Here is a 15,469-nt window from a genome sequence, read left to right as displayed (position 1 = left end):
CTACCCCATGTGCACGTGACGTGGCAGCCGTACATGAAGGTCACAGGTCGTAGCTCCTCAGCAGCCGTTATCACTGTGTCTGAAAAACTCTCTGAAGAAGCATGCCACACAAAGGGAGCTCGTCCTCTGGCTAAATTAGATCTGCATTGTTCAGAAATCGACTGAACAGTGTGTGTGTGTGTGTGTGTGTGTGTGATGCTCCCTGTGCTGGCTTTAAACAGCGACTCATAGAAGCACAGGACTTCTTCATCATGCAGAGTGCATGTGCTGCAATCACATGATAAGTTAGCACTTTTGCATTTTTAACACCTACCATAAATAACCTTGTGAGGCTGTGTGTAAACAGGGGCATCAGTGCTACACCAGCATGTGAGTGTGAGTTCAGGTCCAGCTGCTGTACTGTGACGTGATCCAGCTTTTAAAGGCTGCTGTATGCTACATCCTTTCTCTACAGACGTGAACACATCAGAATTACATCCCAGCATGAGACAGAACTAGTCATTAGTTGGCGCAGCATCCACACAGCTACAGGAAACAGCTCAGGCTGCTCGTTTCAGCCAATGTCATGATAAGACAGAGATGGAGACAGCAGGGAAGGTGAAATAAAGACATCATAAAAGAAACACAGGAAAAAAGAATGAATTTTGAAGTAGTGAATTTTTCCATTTTTCTGTTTAATGTACACAAAGAAGCGACTACAAAACAAACAAAACAAACAAACACTGTGAAAATTTAAAAGAGCTTCCACAGGAGCTCTGACCTATCGGGGCATGCAAACTGGAGCTATGGTGGCATCCTGTGGTGCTGGCAAAGGATTGTTTGGTCCTGCTGGTTAGCATGTTACAGTGCATGCCACATATGCTCCATCAGATTCAAATCTGCAGTTTCAAAGCTGGGTCAACACCTTGGCGGGGTGCAGTGTCTTGCAGGCACAGGCTGCTACCATGGGTTGGTGCCTGTCTTTGGTAGGGTTAAATGTAAAAATAATATCTACACGTACAGCAGTAGTCTTAGATTTCTAGCAATACATTGCATTCTAATAACGTGATCAGTATTTGTCATGTTGCCTGTTGTGGTTGTGGCTGATAAGCACACTTGTAAACCCTGTAAACCAGCGGTCCCCAACCTTTTTTGCGCCACAGACCGGTTTATGTCTAACAATATTTTCATAGACCCTTTCTGCGACACCCTCAGGTGTCGCAGATAAATATAACAAAATAAAACCAGTACCGGTACCAAAAAATGTATTCATAACACACAGGAAAAGACCCAGGGAAACAGAGTTAATGATAAAAATGATTAAAAAAATAACGCTAAAAACCGATAAAAACCTAAAACCCATGAATTTCACAGCTGAGCCTCAACTCTCGCACGGCCCAGTACTGGTCCGTAGCCCGGGGGTTGGAGACCGCTGCTCTAAACCACAAAAACAAACTTTTTACTCATTCAGCTCTCAAAAGCTACGCTTATATTTTGTATTCAAACCGTGCATGACGTGAAAACCCGTCTCAGTTGTTTAGATCTTGCATTTTGGAATCCTTCAAACAGTTTGGACAGACTCAGCCACGGCCCTCGAGAGGGAGCATTATTCTTCTGAATGATGTTTATTTTTGCAGCAGGTATCAGAATTTGATTGCATCCAGATTGAGTCCGATGATTTGCTTAATTTCTTAGCAAAATCAGAGTAAAATCCTTCACATGCAGTGCACTGTACTGCAGAGATTTATTGTGTTAGTTCAGAAGTGACATCCCACTGCAGCAATGGCGTCTTGTTTACCTTCGCCTACAGCTTGGATCAGTCTGTAGTAGAGGAAAAATAAACTCATAGCCCAATGTCAGAGGTGGGAACTGAACAGCCTTGTTATATTGCCTCTGTCAAATTTTTTACAGCACTTTCTGCATATCTATCTACATATACTATATAATCAACAATCTCAAAATACATATAAACTGAGTAATCCACAGTACATGGTATTTAGTGATACCGACTTATCCCCACACACTGTGCTGAGGCTTTAACTTTGTGCCATTGAAAGTGTATGAACAAAAACACTTACAGGGTAGTAAAGATACATAAAGAGAGGCACTTGAGTGAATGCACACACACAGTTCAGGATCACAGTAACCCAAATAGTGGCAATGATATTTATGAGAGCGTGTGAGTCATGCAATCCAAAACAAGGCAGAGTGTGAAACGACTTCTTTAGAGCACAGTAGGTAGAGCACACCAGTGGAGGGACTGTGGGAGGATGGTGGAGAAGCAGCATACCAGGCTGTAAATCTGCTCCATCTAGCTCTTAGAGAGGGTTGAGCATGTCTTCTTCCACAGCAGCTCAATGTCTGGATTTGAGCTCAGGAAGCTGTTTCCATTAAGGATTTGCAAAATATGTCAAAAACATGAAGAAAAAAGTTTGGGAAATTATCGATGTTACTTTAATAACATGCAGACTCCCTCTGGGAAAATGAATAGATTGCTAATGCCAAACTGATGTCAATGATATTTTTATCGTAGATCTATAGATTTAGACTTTACCACTGTGCAACAAATTTCTATCTGCTCAAGGATGTCCAGTAAGGTACGCTACCAGTGAATGAGTTAAGAACAAGTCTGCAACTGGGTGCCAGTTAACCTATTATAGCATAGCAATTTACTATTGACCTTTCAAATAATACTGCATCTTACAGGGTTTGATAAGGTATGGCATTTTCCCAGTTGCCATACGTCACATCTTACTCCAAAGACGATTGCTTAGCACTAACATAAGTGACAGAAATAAGGCCAAAGTCAGTCGATCTATAATTAAGATGATCATTTTTTATAACGTGTTGCTAATAGACATGCCCAGATGTATTAGAGATCAGGGTTTGAACATCCTACAGCAGAATAGCCTTTTTAATTTGCCCTGTAAGCTTTGAGCTATTGGCTCTAGACTAATATAGTAACAGCAGCTAAACTATGAGGTCAGAATGAAGTATGTTTTTGAGAGCGGGTGTGTAACTCAATATGCAAAACCAAATGAAGAGATTCCCCGTCACCTTTCTCCACTGGGTTTGAAGTCTACTGGGCCTTTCTTGCTTTACTAGACTGGATCTGCATTCCCAGATTGAGTCTCCGCTCTTCAAAATGATGCAAATGTAATAAACCTGTTGTAGTTTGTCCCTTTCTCATGAGAACACTTAATGAAGGATTTTGGTGTCAAATCTATCCTAAATAGTATAGGAAGCCATGGTTGAAATGAAATGTAATGGCGATAATGTGTTTTTCTCTATTTTGTCTTCTTTCTCTTAGTTTATTGCCTTCGTGTCTTTGTTCTTCATCCTGGTTTCCATTACCACCTTCTGTTTGGAGACTCATGAGGCTTTCAACAAAATCATCAACAAGACTGATGTGGCGCGAGACAGCAACGTGACCGACTCAGGTCCACAGTATGAGATCGAAACGGATCCTGCTCTTACGTATGTGGAAGGTGTTTGTGTCTTCTGGTTCACCATTGAGTTCCTGGTGCGTGTGACCTTCTGCCCAGTCAAGTTGGAGTTTTTTAAGAGTCTTCTTAACATCATCGACTTCGTGGCTATCTTGCCTTTCTACTTGGAGGTTGGGCTGAGCGGCCTTTCTTCAAAGGCTGCCAAGGATGTGTTGGGTTTCCTCAGGGTGGTTCGTTTTGTTCGTATTCTGCGTATCTTCAAGTTAACACGACACTTTGTGGGACTTAGAGTACTGGGCCACACGTTACGGGCTAGCACCAATGAATTCCTGCTGCTCATCATCTTCCTGGCATTGGGAGTGTTAATTTTTGCCACAATGATATACTATGCCGAAAGAATCGGCGCCAAGCCCAATGATCCCACGGCTACCCTCCACACTAAGTTCAAGAACATCCCCATCGGCTTCTGGTGGGCCGTGGTAACCATGACAACACTGGGATATGGTGATATGTATCCAGAGACCTGGTCAGGTATGGTCGTGGGCGCATTATGTGCTTTAGCTGGTGTGCTGACGATAGCCATGCCTGTGCCCGTTATCGTCAATAACTTTGGGATGTACTATTCTCTGGCTATGGCCAAGCAGAAGTTACCCAAAAAGAGGAAGAAACATATCCCTCAAGCAGTGCAGGGAGGGTCCCCCACCTACTGCAAAGCTGATCTCAACACCACCTGCAACAGTACTCAAGGTGACCTGTGCCACGTCAAAGGGAGCAGGGTACTAGAACGCAACCGTTCAGGTAAGACCATATGTTTAGACAAAGGTCATATGGAAAACAGAACTAAGACGCTTTGTTTAACAGTTAATTCAGATTACACTGAAGGGGGTTGTTTATGTAGTGACAATGAAGAGAATTCATGAGGGACTTCCTTTCAGTTAGAAAGCCGTGGCCATCTGACAGATTCTACTGATTTCCCCATGTGACCCATAAGCTCCAAAGCAGTTTCCCTACAGATGACTGAGCTGTTTTTACAGCACCAATGCCAAAGGTACAGAGAGTGGGAGATAAGCATTCAGACTCCTTGTTTCCAAGTGTTTCTTCCTGTAAGGATTGCTCATTTGGTGCTCAGACCATAGGTGGCTGTTTTTCCCTCCAGTACCATATCAGTAATTGACTCTGACACATCTGATATTGATGGAAATTAATGTTGACCTCTGTATACTCGCTTTCTTTCAATTCTAATACAGACATTCCTCAGGGTTGGTGCTCCCTACTATCTGTTTATTAAGTCCCTGAAACTTACATTTAATAACCGCAGAATATTTCATGATTCATTGACTGGATGCACAAACAGAATCATTCTGCCGTAGTCACCTCTCGGATTTTCTCAAAGGTCATTTAGAATTTAAGGCTGCAAAGATACTTTCCTCTCATGTGTCCTTTAGATAGGACATATAGATACCAGCTTTGTACTGAGTCTGATAGTTCATACAACCCCCAACCCTATGACATCAGAATATGTTGTTGTTTTAACTGTTGTTGGTAATGGCACACATATTTCTTTTCCAAATCATACAACTTGTTCTGAACAATTACATATTTTTGCAGTTTTTTAAATCAAACAATCACAGTGTAATCAAAGTACAGAATTGTAGCTTTTAATTCAAAGAGTTTTACAATAATGTTTGCATTTACTGTTTATGAATCACAGCCATAGTTCCCATTGTCAGAGGCTCAAAGTAATTGGACAAACTAACATAATTTTAAATGAAAGGATTCAAAACAGTCCTTTCAAGTCTGGAGCCCATGGATCTCATTACATGTATATTTCCGCCACTGAGATGCTCTGCTAGGTCTTTATTTAATTGCCACTCGTTTGTAAGTTGTGCCTTCAGTTTTTGGTTTTGCTTTTTTGGGGGAGGGGCTCCTTGCACTGATGTCTCTTTGGATCAAATATAGAGAATTCACCTGTCCAGGTAACATATATGCGAGTTAATTCATTGGAGCCATGAAGGTGCATCTGAAATTAAGACTATGTCAAACAATTGACTCTAATTCCTGAACAGATAATACAGTTTTTGCACCCGTTCAGTTAAAGTCTGCACCAATCACGTCTTCACTGTTTGATTTAAAATCTAATACGTTTGAGGGCACAGATGTATAAATCTGTGTAGCTATGGTAATTGCTAATGCTCCACACTGGTGTTATTTAATCTTGATACTTTTTCATCTTCACCATCCCCCCCAAAAATTGATATGATTCTCCTGCAAAGGGAAACACTGCTATACCAAGGACCTCCACTGTCATCCACAAACTATTAGAACCACGTAAATGTACCAGCCCTTCAATTTTATTACATATTTAATCATAAAAATTGACATGGCCAATTGTGAAACTGTCAGTACGTGTCTTTAGTCCCCAAAGAGGAGCTCTATGACTGCCAGAGCATGTAGTTACACGTTAAGAAGAATGTATTAGCCTGATCTCCTTCCTAATAATGGATGGAAAATGTCACTCAAATACACAGTCATAGCTCTTTTATATAGACAAGGCAAAAGCGACATCAGGTTTTGGCTCTATGAATTATGCTGTTTGGCAGGGTTTTCCTTTTTGGGTAAGAATGGAAACATCAGTCTCACCTGTATCTTTTCACAAGGTTAAAGTAAAAACAGATTTCTTGAAATCTTTGAAATCCACAGAGTGTCGTTATTCCATGGATTCAGATCGTAGTTTCTTTCTGTTGAAGGCAGACATGAGGATTGTAGTTTCATTGCTTGGTAACTTCTTCTGTTGTCATGTCTATGAGGGAAAAGTACCACAAAATCATCAGCTTGGTGTAAATTGCATGAATGAACAAAAGCAAATATGGATGTGCAAATGGATTTTTCTCTCAGTTCTGTCTGTAGACTGCAGCGGGGGCAGCGACCTCACCATGTCTCCTGAGGAGAGGGTTCCCATGCGTAGGTCCAGCACCCGAGAACAGGACTGCCGGAGTGGGGGGACCTGTTTCCTGCTTGCTGCCAGTGATTACACCTGCCCTGCAGACGGAGGGATACGAAAGACAGGTAGTTTAACTGATATGTAAAATTTCACTTTTTTAATGTCATTTAATTCAACATCGAATTAGAACATTGTGATGTGATTTTATAAAGTATTCTAAAAAGCATGCAGATCTGTTGTTTATTGGGAAATCATTGTCAAATCCACGCTTGCTGTTGTGCACTGCTACTGATTAGTTGCTTGAATCATCAGTCATCATTAGTAAAGTTCAGTTTCCTGGAACCACCGGTCTGAATAAACCGCCTATCATTTTAGAAGGTACTATTAAAATCACAGATACTTGTCCAAATGCTCATCAGCTGATCCATGTCCTTAGTGAGTGGCACACCAACATCCCAGGAAGGGAGGAGGCTTTATGTTCAGCCCTAGTCAGCTCAGGTAACGTAACCTGTTGACGTGCTGTCGCGACTCTCCACAGACACACTGCATAACATTTTTGGCCTTTCTAAGGGGCAAACGCATCCCGGCAGCTGACTCAGAACTGTTGCTTTCTTCACAATTTATTCCTGTTTTCTGGTTGCCTGGAAACAGTTGAATACATTTCTGACCCAGTGTCTTTAGTCAACTCATAAACATATTTATAGGGTAGGGTATAAATCACCAATGGATATCAGTCTTATAGCTCTGGCTACCGTTCTTACAAATCCTGTACTGGCTGAGCCCTACCAAACATCATCATCAGAGGATCTGCAGGAAAGAGACGAGGTTTTAGTTTCTGTTTGTAACTCTTGGCCATAAAGCTAATATTTATTTCTAAAGACTGAAGCTAGCTAGGAAGAGAAGCTTACATTATCAGCTCCTGTTAGAATTGATAAATACACTATTTATCAGTTTCTTAAACTTTTTCCCTTGTACCTTTGGTTTTTACATTATTTAGCAAACCATCAGTTCCAATAAAGCAGTTCTTTAAATTTGAGTTTGCAGAAAAATGAAGAAGTCACTTTCCCAAATATTATGAGTTGGAAATAGCTCTGATTGCATGACTGAAATAATGTTTTTCATAAAACTACAGGAATAAAATTCATCTTTATTTGCTGTCAGACTTGCCCTCCTGAATTGCATAGCACATTTCACCTTGTGCCAGTACATTGTGAAAAGGTCAGACTCAGAAAGGGCTTGCTAACACTTTGACCCAGCCTAAAGGTTATTGTTAAGTTTGCACCTGCTGAATTTCCTAAAAGTGTTGTTGCTGTTCTGTATGATATCAAAGGCAGAAAAGGTCAGGAAACTAGTGATGGGATTTCCGGCTCTTTTTAGAGAACCGGCTCTTTCGGCTCGGCTCATTAAAAAGAGCCGGCTCTTTCGCCCCCTGAACCGGCTCTTCAGGTTGTTTTGTTGCTTTAATTAATTTATTATTAACAATAATATGAAATTATGCACAAAAGTAATTACTAATGTAAAAAAAAGAGTGGTTTTATTTATACATGTTTACATATAAACATATGCGGTGGCCCCTAGAGACAAAGCACGTACAAACTCCAAAACACATTTCTAGCGTTAACTGAACTTCCAAAACAGAGCTGCCTACATCACTTAAATTACACAATTGAACGCAATGTGTTTGTGTATTTATACACAAGCACTCATATATATTCAAATAATTTAAAAAAATGTTCATTTACCTGTTACTACCACACACCAAATCCGGTCGTTGGTACTTGCTGGCTTGTGTAGCCACTAGGTAACAAAAGCTCAACACTGCCCCCTAGCATCCTGGAGCACCTCTGTTGTGTTTTGTACGTGTTTTGAGTTTTTATGTGCTTTGTCTGTAGGGGCCACCGTAAATATACTTTTATTTATTCACTCCACATAAAATGTAATAAATAAATCATATAATACAAAAACCAACTAGTCACATTTCAACTTTTAACTATTTAAATTTTCAGCTTTTTCCTTTTAAACAAATTTAAAGTGAAACAACACAAAACACTGCAAACCACAACACAATTAAATATAAATTAAAATATGAAAACAAAAAGAAGATGCATATTCTCTGTCATATGGACCTGCATGAATAAACTTTCTGAATCCTTTATCATCCACAGCTGAAAATAGTTGTGGATACAATACCTTTCTGATGGGAGGTTGTTGTCCCTGGCTCTCTTTCTCTCTCTCTCCCTCCCGCTCTGTTCCTGTGCTACTGCGAGTTTAACTATCGCCCCTCCCTCCTCTGCCCAGCAAAGCACAAGGCTCGCGTGTGGAGTGAAGCGAAAAAAGTGCGAGAGAGAGAGTGAGAGAAAGAAAAAAAAAAACCACGGCTCGCGATAAGGAGCCGGCTCGCGTCGTTCACGTCAAAGATCTGGCTCTAAGAGCCATTTCATTCGCGACCGACACATCACTACAGGAAACAAAGCACATAAATCAAGCAGCTCGCAGAGCAGAGATTAGTTCAGACTGCAGTTTTTTTGATAGATGCAGATTATCTCTGCTAAATAGAGAACATACCAAAATGTCATTTGGATGCTATGTGAAACATATGTCATTCAGATTGCTTCTTCTATTTACCTGCAGAGACATGAATCTTGTGTTAATCTGCAAAGTAAAGTGGAAGTGTTAAGCCTTGGCTAACTGCCTTGTATGGGAAGGTAGCTGCATCTCCAGGAGCCTAGCTGAATATCCGGCTCCTAATGTTATTGCTGTAAAGCCACCTAGCACTCATTGGATGGCAGGCAAATCAGTGCTTCTGTTCCACTGATTATTTTGCTAAAGCACCCATTATACAAGAATTCTAATGAATGCAAATCATTCATTAGGCTTGCTAACAGAGCCTTATTTTTCATTGCATTAAGCAAAAGAAACAACAACAACAACAAAAAACAACTGCTGATGGCTTTGAGGTGATTACTGGAGTAGTCTAACAGGTTAACCTGTCCACATCTTCAGCGACAGCGCATCATGATTTTCAGTGAAGTCAGGTGAGCAGCTGTCCCTTTTATCCATCATGGTTGCAGTTGCCGCCACACTGACGGTAATGCATAAAACATGGGTTCCTTTCTTGTTCCCGCTACCTGTTGGCTCAGACCCAGGCTCTCTTTTGTTCTGCTCGCTTGGCTCATTCTGAAAGAGCCCCAGTTTAATTTGCACCCATGCTCTCAGTGAATCAAATGGTGGTGTATGCAGAGTGGTAATGAGGCAACATTTCCATTTGCTGTTCCTCATCAGCCGATTGGCATGCTCCATCACTGCGCTGGCTGCTGTGGCTTGTTTGGTTATTTTGAACCCAATGCAGATTTACTGATGTGCATCACATGCAGCATTTTCAGAAGTTTGAGCTGTTGTTGTTAAGATGATTGAATTACGGTGTGTCGATTATCATCATCATCAGTATGTGTCTGGATTCATACACACACAGTAACATTTGATACATAATCTAAGACACATGCATGTTGTTCATTTTAAGCTACATATTGTGGCTCAATATATGAATTGGTGGTTTATATGTGCACTTGTTAACTTTAACCGTTCCTTGGAAATTTTATCCATTTCTAATGGGAGAAAATACTAATGATGCTGTCACTGGTGCCACAACATGAACGACTTTTTTTTTTCCTTCAGCCCTAAAGTTAAAGAATTATAATATCTCTCATTTAGCTAAAACTCTGACAGAGTTCACAGAGGTATTTCTCAGGGGTGGAGCTTGCTGTGCAAGTTACCGAAATACAATTACGAAGGAGCTCCGCTGGCTTGCAAAGTTCAAAGAACTTCAAGATACATACAGCTTCAAATGGCAACACATATAATAGATATGCTACTTACTAATTACCTAGCTAACTACAGGGTAGCACGACTGCTCTATTATTAGTTTAAGTTTTCATTACAAGCACCAAGAAACAGAAACACTGTCTACAATATAAACAAAATCAAAAGCTGACTCTTCCGTCCCATATCAACTTTTCATTAAGTAACTAAGCACCACTTTTTCAGAGGAAAGATTGTCAGTAAAGTGAAAGAGAAATGAAGTAGATTCCCAGCATCAGAGGACTGACTACAAATCCCACGAATGTTCCTGTTGTGCGTCCAACACTGGCCTGATCACTGACCTCAGACTCCCTAACCAAAGATAGCTGTGCAGCTTCTTTCTTCAACTTAATTTCACCAAAGCTGCCATCTGTGACGTCGTGCAGCTATGAGGGGCATCTCTGATGAAATTATGGACATGTCGCTGCCGCTGATAGAGAGGAGCAGCCACACGCCAGTAGAAACAGATAACCTTTACCATGACTAATTCACTTGTTCACTGACCATCCACGAGTTAGCAAACCTGTGGTCCAAGATGCTGCAGAACAAATCACAGAGCTTTCTTTTCTGTATCAAGATCTGCAGATGTGGGTCAAAGCAGGAACAAGTTCATTAAAGCAGAATGTTTTCTTAAGAATCTACTTAAAGGAATATTGATCTTTTTAAATGACAGCATTTCGTACTGTTGAAATTCAATATTTCATCTTAAAAGTTTTAAATAAATAGCACAGCTGGCCAAACAGCAAACACAAGTGAGATTCAACTCTGACATGCTAAACTGCTGGCATTGTTACATTTTTGGACCCTAAAGATAAAAAACATGAATACTGTGCATGGTGGGGCTTTAAAGTCTTCCACTTTTTCATCGCTCAATTTTAAAACATTTAGACGATTTGATGTGGCATAGAGATTCTCTTGCCATCTGAAAATATAATATTATTGGGCAATAAATTGATATAGTAGTGCATTGTTCAACAATAAAAGTAGCCTTCTTTTCAACATCTGCTGTGACGACAAGGCTACCAGTAACTCCCTGCTAGCATAGCATGAATGCAGCATAAAGAACAGCTCGGGTTTAAAATGTCGCCACACAAACTTATTTTGTTTCAGAGTAGGCAAAGATTTAAATAAAGAGAATTTAATTTAATTATGCATCGATTTACTGCAGGAACTAAAGATGTGAACAGCTATCGGTGTATCCAGTGTTGTTTGTATTTGTTGTAGATGTAATGGATTTCATATTTCAGTTACTTCAGCAACAATATAGATAGTTTGCACTTAAAGCAATCTTAAGAAGCACTTTTGAGCCAGTCAGGTTGTTTCTTCCTCTCAAGCAGCTCCAGGCCTAAGAATTTCAATATGCTTTATGGCCAGTGTCATGAAATGTGCTGTACATGCACTCACCATACAGTATGCTACTGTTGCTATGTCTCACTCCTGTCTCCTGTCTTGTCTCGGTTCACTCGGCTGGCTCGGATTTGGATCGTTGCCTGCCTGCCTGCCTGCCTGCCTGCCTGCCTGTGTGTGTTCATGTCCTGTTCCTGCACAACCACCTCCACCACCACCACCACCACCTTTGTCGCCCCCCTCATCTGAAGGCTATGAGAAATCCCGGAGCTTAAACAACATAGCGGGCATGACTGGCATGGCTGGTAACACTCTGAGGCTGTCTCCTGTGACCTCGCCCTATGGATCGCCCTGCCCGCTACGCCGCTCTCGCTCCCCTATCCCTTCCATCCTGTGAGATGTCCACCTCTGGACCGCTTTGACCCCAACCAACCCATATCCGTTCCACTAACAAACCACATCCCTCTGGCATCAAATCCGAACTCTGTTTAGTTCTTGTGACTAGTGGAGAAGTACTCCACCATCGTAGCCAAGAATCGTGTAAATGTCTCGAGTAACCTGAGCAAGTTCTGCGCTTTTCCTTCGAGGTACATCTGCTTAGCTCACATTCATCTCCTGATGTACCTTTTAGCTCGATATTATCATAATGTGAGTCTTGCAATAAAAAAACTGTTACTGGTGGCTTCAGAGGTAGCAGCCATAACGTGTAATAAAGGACATTTAATAATCAGGGATATTAGATGTTGTTATATTTAGATACCTTGAAATAGATGTGCTTCCAGAAAAAGAAAGAGAGATGTCACTTTGTTTTAACCTCACACAAACTGTGACTTTGTTGATGGTAAACTGTGTTATAATTGGGTTGGAGTTGGAGAGGAGGGGCAAGTCGCTTTTCACCCGCTGTTGGGCCTGCTCATGTTTTTGCATGGATCATCCTGTAACCATCGTCTTCAAGCAGCGTGCACAGAGGAGGGGAGGAGAGCTCGAGGATCTGTAGAACAGACTTGGAGTTGTTTCTAGAAAATGTTGTTATGTTGGGATTTAGGCGAGGGAGGGCGTACCCGACTCGTACCATGTCTCATTTTGCCATTGGCTTCAGCAACAATCCACGAGGAGACTGAAAACACAGAAGCCCAGCTGGGCGTTGCTTTCTGCTCATTTGCTGCTATTTCTGAATAACTTTCTCCTCCTCTGTGTCTAATTTTCTTTTTCCTCTGACGTAGTGCCACCAAATCTGTTGTGTTTCTGGTTGTTTACTCACAGATAACTGCAAAGAGGTTGTCTTTACTGGTTTTACACAAGCAGAGAGCAGCGTTCTATCTTAATGGCTTGAAGAAAGGCACCGCCATAGTGGAAAGGTAAAGGAATGAGGGTGCGGTGCCATCTCACCCTTTTCTTGGCTATTTTTCAGTGTGTGTGTGTGTGTGTGTGTGGGGGGGGGGGGGCATAGACAGGTAGCATTTTATTCATGAGACAATGTCCACAAAAAATAAATAGATGTACGTCCCCAGACTACACAGTTGAAATTGAAGCTAATCAGTCTTTTTGACAATGACAGGCATAAACTGCCTCTGCGTACCAACAGGTGTGGGGAAGCAGACGTAACCATGCAGCAGTGTGCCTCGCCCATCACTACAGTGTGTCTATAGAAGTAGCAGGAGGTTGCTAAGCAACTGGCTCACAACTAGATGCATCTTCCACGTAGCTCGGCAAAAAGTCAAACTATCAGAAAGAGGAGCTTGTCTTTGTCTTTGCACCTAGTTATTGATTCACGCCTTACATGAACGACCCCAGCACACAGACGAGCCTTTAGAAATAAAATTTTGTACTGTTTTGATTTTTGTGCATATATTTTTAAACAGACAGCGTGTGCATGGTGAGATCTGATGCATTTCTTTCATCCAGACATGTGTTTATATTTTATTTAGACAATTCATTTCCTATTTGAATAACAGTGGGATAAATTGTCATCAGTATGAGGACCTATTGCAGTGGGAAGACCTCATTTGGAGCCATAAGGCCACGCCTACAGGACAATAAGGATGAGGACGCACCCGAGAGCCACTGACTGACAGGCTGTCGGTGAGCAGACTGGACGACTCACAAAAAATTCTTATTTTGAAAAGGAGAAGAAAGCAAACTGGGCTCGTCCTTAAAAGAGACTATCTAGTGTGTAGATTCTGCTCCTGTAAATACAAAACAACACAGCACATCTGGGCCATGTGGCTCTGTCCACACATCTGTCTTTTGATATAGCGAGTCAGGTACGAGGCGGCTCGCTGCTACGTTGCGCCGTTGACACTCTGAGTCGATCATATTTCTTGCTGTGATATCCCTCCTTGCAATAAATGTATTGAGACGCATCACTCGAGGCACTTTGTGTTCAAAACAAGGAGTGTGTTCATATATGAAATTCCACACCGAGTATATACAGTGTAGAGAGGCAACGTTGAACAAATGTGACATTACGATCATCTCTGCTTTTGTTTCTCTCTGTAATTTCAGTAGGTTAATTGCTGCTGTGTGTAACTGTGTGTGTGCGTGCGTGTGTGCGTGTCCTAACAATCCAGGGTAAGGTCTATAGCTTGAAAGGCCCGGTCAGAGAAGACCAGCGAGTGGACTCGATGCTGTCACTCTTGTACATTTAGCACAAACAGAAATGAGACAGAGCTCCCCTGTGATGCAGTGCCGTTGTAGAAGTCCCCTCTCTACCCTGCGTTAGTGCTGCAGACGTTCATCTCTATACAAACCAAATTGTTCTGACCAGACTATTCCTCATGACTCCTGGTGGCTAACAAAAATAACTTGATTCTTCCAGATCTTTCCCCTTGTGGGGGTGAAGCAAACGTGTAGCAGAAGTTTGCCAAGTTATACAGCGGGACTTCTAGAATGGCTACATCTGCACCGTAGCAATCCCACATACCCACACAATCAGATTGGATTCGCAATAAGCACCCGAAAAACAAAAGCACCGATCCACACTGTGATTTCAGGAGCCTGTTAAAACAGGAAGGTGAAGGAAAACGAGTGAAAAAGCAGCTGGAGAAGCTGCCAGGCGAGATCTGAAAGTGGCACAACCGGCACAGTTGTAGGCTAGCTGTTCCAGTGTCGCCCTGAACCCACCATCCTCCTCATGTAGTACACACGCTGCTTCACTCTTTGAATTGACAAAGGGGTACCGTTCTTCGTGTATTTCTAGGATGATGTTATAACTTGAAAAAAAAGGTGTTTATTTTTTTGAAACCAGAACATGTATTTTTGTGTCTTACTGTGGAGTACTTTGCTCTTTCCTGTAAAGTCCTGGTAGTCTGATGCTGTGCTTCTACATCGTGTCCTCCAACTGTCAGGCTTTTGATCCAAGTTCATGTTTCGTATGTTTTACTGTGAGCATAATTCTAGTTTTTGTAATTCTGTATTTGTGGAGCCTTTTGTTGGCAAGTGCATGCTGAAAAGAAAAATCATTATGTCAAATTGTAAAAAAAAATAAAATAAGATGACATATTGTATATCACGTTCAAAACAATGTGTATAGAGTAAAGGTAAATACTATGTGAGAGACTCACATAAACTATTTATCTTTTAACAGATGGTCTCTGTCTTTGCTTAATTTCACCTATTTTCTTCTTGGTTGTCAGAAAAACACAAATGTGTGTTTAACCTTCACGCACACCACACAAACCCTCACTTTTCATATAGGAGTCAATCGTCTCCACTTTTCTAAATAGAAAATCGACTTATTTCTTTTGATAATGCTTAACTTCACCTATTAAACCACCTTCAAACTTTCCCCTTTACATTAGTGACTCAGGTCTCTGCGCACAGAAAAAAAAAAAATCTAACCTGAATTGAAATTAAAATTAAAACTTTAACAATCCTGTTCCACAGTGTTAGTCAGTGA

At 41.3% G+C, this 15,469-nt stretch overlaps 1 protein-coding gene across 8 annotated transcripts in view; it reads left to right on the top strand.

Annotated features, from left to right (window-relative positions):
* The window catches only part of kcnc2 (potassium voltage-gated channel, Shaw-related subfamily, member 2), a 131,893-nt gene extending 116,789 nt beyond the window's left edge, over positions 1-15,104 (top strand). Inside the window, exons 2-6 of one of the 8 annotated variants that reach the window (XR_014908202.1) lie at positions 3,290-4,223; positions 6,321-6,491; positions 11,823-12,158; positions 12,835-12,929; positions 13,527-15,104. Coding sequence is in view for 4 of the 8 variants with exons in the window: in XM_085386947.1 (XP_085243073.1) it covers positions 3,290-4,223; positions 6,321-6,491; positions 11,823-11,968 (1,251 nt within the window). In the remaining 4 variants the exon portion in view is untranslated. Of the gene's footprint in view, positions 1-3,289; positions 4,224-6,320; positions 6,492-11,822 lie in introns of all 8 variants that reach the window. The other 7 variants (XR_014908201.1, XR_014908199.1, XR_014908200.1 and 4 more) reach the window with 7 other exon arrangements.
* Positions 15,105-15,469: the final 365 nt, after the last annotated feature.

The sequence above is a fragment of the Rhamphochromis longiceps genome, linkage group LG17 (genome assembly GCF_057381845.1).
Source record: "Rhamphochromis longiceps isolate RC_006_pf linkage group LG17, R_longiceps_female_GT1.1, whole genome shotgun sequence".
Taxonomy (NCBI): Eukaryota; Metazoa; Chordata; class Actinopteri; order Cichliformes; family Cichlidae; genus Rhamphochromis; species Rhamphochromis longiceps.
This window is presented reverse-complemented; position numbering and strand designations above follow the sequence as displayed.